The sequence below is a fragment of the Cervus canadensis genome, chromosome 28 (assembly GCF_019320065.1).
Source record: "Cervus canadensis isolate Bull #8, Minnesota chromosome 28, ASM1932006v1, whole genome shotgun sequence".
In the NCBI taxonomy this organism is placed as follows: domain Eukaryota; kingdom Metazoa; phylum Chordata; class Mammalia; order Artiodactyla; family Cervidae; genus Cervus; species Cervus canadensis.
In genome coordinates this window covers 21,103,667-21,112,757 of record NC_057413.1, presented here as the reverse complement: position 1 = coordinate 21,112,757, position 9,091 = coordinate 21,103,667, and the positions used below count along the sequence as shown (strand labels likewise).

At 41.1% G+C, this 9,091-nt stretch overlaps 1 protein-coding gene across 1 annotated transcript; it reads left to right on the top strand.

Annotated features, from left to right (window-relative positions):
• The first annotated feature begins 357 nt into the window (after window positions 1-357).
• On the top strand, window positions 358-1,287 carry LOC122429237 (olfactory receptor 24-like). Its single transcript, XM_043449476.1, has one exon. The coding sequence runs from the start codon at window positions 358-360 to the stop codon at window positions 1,285-1,287; it is 930 nt and encodes a 309-aa protein (XP_043305411.1).
• Window positions 1,288-9,091: the final 7,804 nt, after the last annotated feature.

Here is a 9,091-nt window from a genome sequence, read left to right as displayed (position 1 = left end):
CCTTAGTAGGCTCATGTTCTTGTAATAAAAACTGATTCATAAACAAGTACTTATGCCATCCAATAATATGAAGACTAAGAGAACTCTGTTACCCTTAAAGAACTCTAGGAAGCTCCTGGTGTTCCTTTCATTCCCTCATTTTTGACCCCTTCTCACTTAGATCATCCTTCAGAAAGTGCAAATCCTGTCCCTCCCATTGCTGATTGAGTTTCTTTTCTTCATTCCTCATATTTGTGGTATAAGGAAACCAACTGATAAGAGAACCTTCGAGGTTAGCTACAATACACTTCAGTAGCTAACAGTGAGTGAAATCTCTTTTTAAGGTGATTCTTTTCTTGTAGCCCATCAAGACCTGAAATGAACTGCACCAAGAACCCTGCTTTTGTCCTCTCAGGGCTGTCCAGTGACCCAGACAAACCGCAGCTCCTCTTTGGTCTCCTCCTGGCCCTCTACTTGCTGAGTGTCTCAGGAAACGCGCTACTGCTGCTGGCTATCGGAGCTGACCTCCACCTCCACACCCCCATGTACTTCTTCCTCAGCCAGCTCTCCCTGGTCGACCTCTGCTTCACTACCACCACCGCCCCCAAAATGTTGGAGGCTCTGTGGACCAGCAATGGATCTATCTCCTTCTCTGAGTGCCTGGCCCAGTTATATTTCTTTGCAGTTTTTGCTAATATGGACAACCTGCTTTTGACTGTCATGGCTATCGACCGCTATGCTGCCATCTGCCATCCTCTGCACTATCCACTCCTGATGACTCCTTGCAGATGTGGGCTTCTGGTGGGTGGGTCATGGGGGGTGGCCCACTCTGACTCTTTGATCCAAACCTTGATGCTATCCCAGCTCGCATTCTACACTAATCAAGAAATTCCCCACTTTTTCTGTGATTTTGGACCACTCTTTAGACTTTCCTGCTCTGATACGCACCTCAATGAGGACCTGATGATGGTTCTGACAGGACTCTTAGGAATCAGCCCTCTCCTCTGCATCATAAGCTCTTATGCCCATATTTTCCTTGCTGTAGCTGGGGTCCCGTCAGCACAGGGCAAAAAGAAAGCCCTGGCCACATGCAGCTCCCACCTCTCCATGGTCATCCTCTTCTACAGCTCGGTCTTTGCCACCTACCTGAAGTCCCCGTCAGCTTCCCATGCCTCTGGGGAGCTGGGTGCTGCTGTCATGTACACCCTGGTAACTCCCACTCTCAATCCTTTCATTTATAGTTTAAGAAATAAGGATGTGAAGGGATCCCTGAAAAGGATTCTGGGCATAGAGAGTTCATGGCCTTAGGAATAATTCCCAGAAACAAGTATTGGGAAAAAAATGCACAATTCACCACCACACTGACAAAGTGAGTCAGTTAACACCAAGGCTGTCACATGTCACACAGCATGATATGGTATATTGAAAAGAACACTAAATAGAAATTTGGAGACCTTGCTTCTAGGTTCCACTCTGGGTGCAAGCTTGTATATGTATTCCAGCTATAGGTGTACATATATTATATATTAATCTGTTATTATCTCAAAACATTATACCAGTAATATGTCAAAGGGAATATAATATATATTACATTATAACATATAATTAAGTATATTATATAGATATAATATTCTTAAGATTTGATTGGATGAGCTACTCTTTATATTGCCTTATAAAAATAATACTATTGAAATGTGATCATCTATTCCCATCTTTACCAACATTTTAATCACTATTGCCATTTCTATCACCAGTTTAATAATGAAGATCATCACCATCAGTTTTATTGTAGTCAACATCATCTTTCTGTCATCAGAGTCACCTTACAGTTTACCATCTTCAGTTCTCTCTGCATCAGTAACACCAGTATAATCATCATGAGTAAGAGAATAGAAACTGGTCCTATGCACCTTTTCCCCTTTTAATGCCTCATTTTTTCAGACTGTTCTATTAATTTGTTAAAATGACAATCCCAAGCTACCAATCTATACCTCCCCCTCACTTTTCCTCTCTGATAACCATAAATTCATTGTCTAACTCTGTGAGTTTCTTTCTGTTTTGTAAATAAGTTCATTTATATCTTTTTTTAGACTGTATGAGATATTATATGATATTTGTCTTTTGCTGACTAACTTCACTCAGTATGAAAATCCCCAGCTCCATCCATTTTGCTGCAAATGGCATTATTTCATTCTTTTGAATTGCTGGGTAATATTCCACTGAATATATGTTCCACATCACCTTTATCTATTCATCAGTCAATGGACAGATGGGATTGACATGTACACACTGCTATATTTAAAATAGATAACCAACCATGACCTACAGTAAAAAGATAAAAATAAAGCAAAAAGTTAAAATGAATAAGTGAATTGCATTCAGCTTAAATATTTTTAAAATATCCATATACTTAGACATGGCAATCAAACCACGAAGAATACATTAAAGTAAATTCTGGAAATAAACAATGCTTGTATAGTGAAAGAATGGAATACAACTAAAAATTCCCAGTGACAAAAGAATATTTAAGAACATTATGGTTAGCCGTACTATGAAGCCCAGAAGGATAAAGTATTGAATTGGCCACAAAGTTCACTCAGTTTTTTTAGCCAAACCCCTAACAAATCCATCTACCATGAAGCCAAAGAGCCAGGCTATGCCCACCAGCCCTAAGTACTGCCTGGGAGTAAGTGGCAGAGTGGGTAACAATTATTCAGTAGTGATTATATTCCTTGACAACCTATTGTCCCTGGAGAGCCAAAGATAAAGAACTGGATCAAGGAACCAATTATAGAGATGAATGCCTTTTGCAGAAAGTCCTCTAACACTTTTGGCATCAATTTAAACATGTAGAGATTGTCAAAGAAGGATAAAAATACAAACAGTTAGACTCAGAAACATAACTTACATGTTGGCGATTGCTCCACAGCCTGGACGTCCAGGATCTGGGATCTCTTGTCACTGATATTTATCTCTGTTGCTGGACCATTATCTAAAGGTGAAAATGCCCACATGGCTGGTATTGACTCTGAGGTGCTGAAATTGATTAAGAATATTACTGACAAGAGTTCCTGCAAAGAAGGTCTGCATCTTGAGCACAAATTTTGTTGTCAGTCTTGTCCTTCTGAGATCAAGCTCTGAGCCTTTGGAGTGGGAGCACTGACTCCAAGGCCATAGACTATGAGAGAACTAACCCTAGGGAGTATCAAATAGTGAGAACTCACACATAGGAAACCACTGGAATACAAGACCTGGCATCACCCAATCTCCAGTAGCACCTTGTGCGGACGCCTCATCTAAACAACAAACAAAACAAAAATACAAACCCGATCATCAGCAGACAAGATTACCACCTCACTCAGCCTTGCCCATCAGAGGAAAAAGACAAACAAATGAAAACTCAGCAGAAATCTCACCCTATACAACACAAAAGACCCCGAATAGCCAAAGCAGTCTTGAGAAAGAAGAATGGAGCTGGAGAAATCAACCTTCCTGACTTCAGATTATACTACAAAGCTGCAATCGCCAAGACAGTATGGTACTAGCACAGAAACAGAAACAGACCAATGGAACAAGATAGAAAGCATAGAAATAAACCCATGCACCTATGGATACCTTATTTTCGCCAAAGGAGGCAAGAATATACAATGGGGCAAAGACAGCCTCTTCAATAAATGGTGCTGGGAAAATTGGGCAGCTACATGTAAAAGAATGAAATTAAAACACTTCCTAACACCATACACTAAGATAAACTCAGTATGGATTAAAGACCTAAATGTAAGACCAAAAAATATAAAACTCTTACAGGAAAACATAAGCAGAATACTCGATGACTTAAATTAAAGCCAGACTCTCTATGACCCACCTCTTAGACTAATGGAAATAAAAACAAAAGTAAACAAGTGGGACCCGATTAAACTCAAAAGCTTTTGCACAGCAAAGGAAACTATGAGCAAAGTGAAAAAACAACCCTCAGAATGGGAATAATAGCAGATGAAACAAGTGACAAAGGATTAATTTCCAAAAGATACAAGCAACTCATACAACTCAATACCAGGAAAAAAAAAAAAAAAACCCAATCAAAAAGTGGGGAAAAAACCTAAGCAAACATTTCTCCAAAGAAGACATACAGATGGCTAACAACACATGAAAAGTTGCTCAGTATCACTCCTTATTAGGGAAATGCAAATCAAAACTATAATGAGATATCACCTCACACCAGTCAGAATGGCCATTATCAAAAAGTCTACAAACAATAAATGCTGGAGAGGGTGTGGAGAAAAGGGAACACTCTTGCACTGTTGGTGGGAATGTAAATTGATACAGCCACCGTGGAAGAAGGTATGGAGATGCCTTAAAGAACTAGGAATAAAACTACCATCAGTTCAGTTCAGTCTCTCAGCCACTTCTGACTCTTTGCGACCCCATAGACTGCAGCATGCCAGGCCTCCCTGTCCATCACCAACTCCCAGAGCTTGCTCAAACTCATGTCCGTTGAGTCAGTGATGCCATCCAACCATCTCATCCTCTGTCATCCCCTTCTCCTCCTGTCCTCAATCTTTCCCAGCATCAGGGTCTTTTCAAATGAGTCAGTTCTTTGCATCAGGTGGCCTAAGTATTGGAGTTTCAGCTTCAACATCAGTCCTTCCAATGAACACCCAGGACTGATCTCCTTTAGGATGGACTGGGTAGATCTCCTTGCAGTCCAAGGGACTCTCAAGAGTCTTCTCCAACACCACAGTTCAAAAGTATCAATTATTTGGTGCTCAGCCTTCTTTAGAGTCCAACTCTCACATCCATACATGACTACTGGAAAAACCATAGCCTTGACTAGACGGACCTTTGTTGGCAAAGTAATGTCTCTGCTTTTTAATATGCTGTCTAGGTTGGTCATAACTTTCCTCCCAAGGAGTAAGCGTCTTTTAATTTCATGGCTGTGGTCACCATCTGCAGTGATTTTGGAGCCCCCAAAAATAAAGTCAGCCACTGTTTCCACTGAAAAACTACCATAATACCTAGCAACCCCACTCCTAGCCAAATACCCTGAGGAAACCAAATTGAAAAAGACACATGTATCCCATTATTCATTGCAACACTATTTACAATAGCTAGAACATGGAAGCAACATAGATATCCATCAACAGATGAATGGATAAAGAAGTTGTGATGCATATACACAATGGAATATTACTCAGCCACAAAAAGGAATACCTTTGAGTCAGTTCTAATGAGGTGGATGAACCTAGAACCTATTATACAGAGTGAAGTAAGTCAGAAAGAGAGAGATAAATATCATTTTCTAATGCATATACATGGAATCTGGAAAAATGGTTATGAATAATTTATTTACAGGGCAGCAATGGAGAAACAGGCATAGAGAATAGACGTGTGGACAGAGGGAGAGAGGAGGAGAGGGTGAGATATATGGAAAGAGTAACATGGAAACTTACATTAACATATGTAAAATAGATGGCCAATGGGAATTTGCTGTATGGCTAAGAAACTCAATGGCAGCCCACTCCAGAACTCTTGCCTGGAAAATCCCATGGACAGAGGAGCCTGGTGGGCTGCAGTCCATGGGGTCACTAAGAGTCAGACATGACTGAGCGACTTCACTTTCACTTTTCACTTTCACGCATTGGAGAAGGAAATGGCAACCCACTCCAGTGTTCTTGCCTGGAGAATCCCAGGGACTGCGGAACCTGGTGGGCTGCTGTCTATGGGGTCGCACAGAGTCGGCCAAGACTGCAGCGACTTAGCAGCAACAGCGGCAGCAAAAAACTCAAACAGGGGCTCTGTATCACCCTAGAGAGGTGGGATGGGGACGGAGATGGGAGGGAAGTTCAAAAGGGAGGGGATATAGGTATATCTATGGCTGATTCAGGTTGAGGTTTGACAGAAAATAACAAAATTCTGCAGAGCAATTATCCTTCAATAAAAAAATGAAAAAGAATGACTTCTTGGCTTTTTGTAACCTGCTAACCACCTTCTATTTGTTTTATGAATTGAGATCTTGACTTATATTTTTAAACCCTAAAATGCAAATTCGAATAAATATAATATGCTTTGCAAAAAAGAAACATAACTTACACAATGAGCACACAATAATTGCTATTTATTTGTGTTATAGTCATAGTATACACTAGAATAAGAAATTATTAATGTGATGAACATATAATGAACTTCTAAATAGCAAAAATGTGACTTGCAATAGGAAAATGGACAAAGGGTATGTCATTTATAATTGGAATTAAAAAGCCTGGATAGATGTCAGAACACATATAAATATCCTTTGGAGAAGGCATATAGAATACTTTTACCTAAAGGATATAGCAAGAAGTGAAGATACACATTGGAGAGACCAGCTTCATTCTCCTAGGGGGAAATGTGAGCTTGGGAATTCCAAAATTAAAGGAAATAGCTTAGTGTTAATACCAACAGTCAATCCTAAAGGAAATCAGTCCTGAATATTCATTGGAAGGACGGATGCTGAAGCTGAAGCCCCAATACTTTGGCCATCTGATGAAAAGAACTGACTCATTGGAAAAGACCCTGATGCTGAGAAAGATTGAAGGCAGGAGAAGGGACCAACAGAGAATGAGATGGTTGGATGCCATCACCGACTTGATAGACATGAGTCTGAGCAGGCTCTTGGAGTTGGTGATGAACAGGGAAGCCTGGCATGTTGCATCCATGGGGTTGCAAAGATGCAGACACAACCTAGCAACTGAACTGACAGATAACACACTAGTACTCCAAAATTTACTGGCTTAAAACCACTTGTTTCATTAAATTTTATTATTCTGTGGGTCAGAGATTGGGGCAGGAGGAAAACAGCAATAGTTAACTCTGCTAAAGAAAGTCTGGGGCCTCTCAATTAGGTTAACCTGAACAATTGGACATGGAATAGCTGGGAGCTGATTAAGTCTTTCCCTGTGTTTCTCTCTTTATCTGGTTTCTCCTCATAACAGTTGGACATGGAATAGCTAGGAACTGATAAAATCTTTCCCTTTTTTCCTTTCTTTCTCCACTTTCTCCTTGTGACTACCTTGTGCTTCTTCAGAAGGATAATGCAGGGCAAACCTTCAACATGGGGGGGCCAACAAACCAAGGCAAAAGCTGTTAGTCATTGAAAGAAAAAACCCATAACCAGAATTAACATCACTTCTATCATATTCTATTAGTTTAAGAAGTCACAGGCCAAACTCAGAATTCTTCATAGAGAGAGGAAATAAATCCTATCTCTCAACGGAAAGAGTGTCAAAGCATTGTGGCTCATCAGTCCCACCACTAACTACAAATAACTTTCATTGTCCCCATGTAAAAGGACACTTACTCCCTCCCCTAGTTCTAAAATATATCACATTACAACTTCAGCTCAAAGTCCAGGTCTTTTCATCAAATCAAGGTACAAATGGGGCTTCTTGTGTAGATCCTTCAAGTATGATTTCTTGTATTCTGAAGAACTTAGAACTAAAGAGTCAGATTATCTGCCCATCACAAACTCAAAATAATGATACAATAGGTATAGAATGACCAAAACAGAAAACTTTTATTGCAAAAGGGAAAAATGGGAGGCACGTAACAGCAACAGAGCAGTACTGAACTCTAGCTGGGGGCATTTTTCTAAATTTGCCCCCTAAAGCCCAATATGATGAAATTGAAAATGATGATGCCAATGAAATTCTTTTATTTTAGGGCCTTACAATTATTATTAAGATATACTCAATTAGACAAATGCCATATTCACAAAGCTCTTTGATACAGGCTTTTCTCTGAGTTGGGCTGAGGGTCAGGATACTTTGGAACAATATTGTTAAGATTTCTAGGAACATTTTTGTCTGGTTGAAAAGGTGTATAAGTCATGTCCTTAAGATTCTTAGAGGATTTCAAATCTAGCACAGAGAGTCTAGGAGATCTGACCTTAAGTTTTTTTAGAATCTAAACTAGGTTTCCTCTTTATTTTACTGAAGTCCCAACAAAGGATCTTACAGCCACAACCTTGAGATCTCTAACCAAAGGCCACATTTTACTCCCAGCACCTCAGAATTTGATCTCTGCCCTGAGGCCATTTTTACTTTGATAACCTTCTACCATGTAGAGTATCTAGGACTTACATACAGTTAAACTTTTGAGTCTGGACTGTCCTGGCTTCTTTAATTTTCCTCTAAATTCTGCTTGAAAGCTGAATGGTTTGGTTTTTAGCTCATCTAATTCTTTATGTATTTTATAATTGTCAACTAAAAGAAATTGCTCAGAACTTTCACAATTCTTCCCGGTAGTCTCCTCAGCAATATATACGGGCTCAGGGTGATGTCAGCATCATAGCTGAATGGCTCTCTTTGTCGCTCCCCTTCCATCTAAAACCAGTAAAGCATCCATAACTCAACAAAGTTGCGTCTGCCCAACAACCCACAATGCCAGAGCATTCCACACATCTGTGCATATAAGCATTTGGACTGGAACATATAGAAAAGGCACAACCAGGAGCAGAGGAGGGGTGGGGATAGTAATTTCCAACCTCCAGGGACAGCAGCTGAGCCTACGGCCCCAGAAAACATGATAGCTTCAGGGGAGGCAGCATGCGACTCCAGCCTCTGAGCCTCAGCAGTCCCTGTGGCCACAGGGATCCAAGTGGTAGAGACAGTGAGGCATGGGACCCCATTGCTCTAGTTGTGGAGACACTCCAACTCCAGGCAGCTTCCACCCACAGCAGCAATGCCCATGAACCCGACAACCCCGGACAATACAGGGAACCTCCCAACCCTGGCTCCCCAGACACCCCCACCCTTTTCCTGTGGTGGCTGGAGCCTGCAACCCAGGAGACCCTGGGTGCAGTGGAGGTGCCGGCCTTTCCAGTGCCCTAAGTGGTAATGCCAGTGACACTGGCTGGGCAAGACACCAACAACCCCGGAGGCACAAGCAGTGACAACAGGGGTACTGGTAACACCTTGACAGAGGTGCTCGAGGGCAGAAAGTGCCAATTCTCAAAAGTAACCAGAGGTAGCTTGGGTAAGAGAAACCAAAAACTAGTCCAACAGTGCTACCTGCTAGGAACTGAAAGGTTGTTGCTGAACCACAAAAGACTCGGATTCTTGGCCTCTGGAGGAGA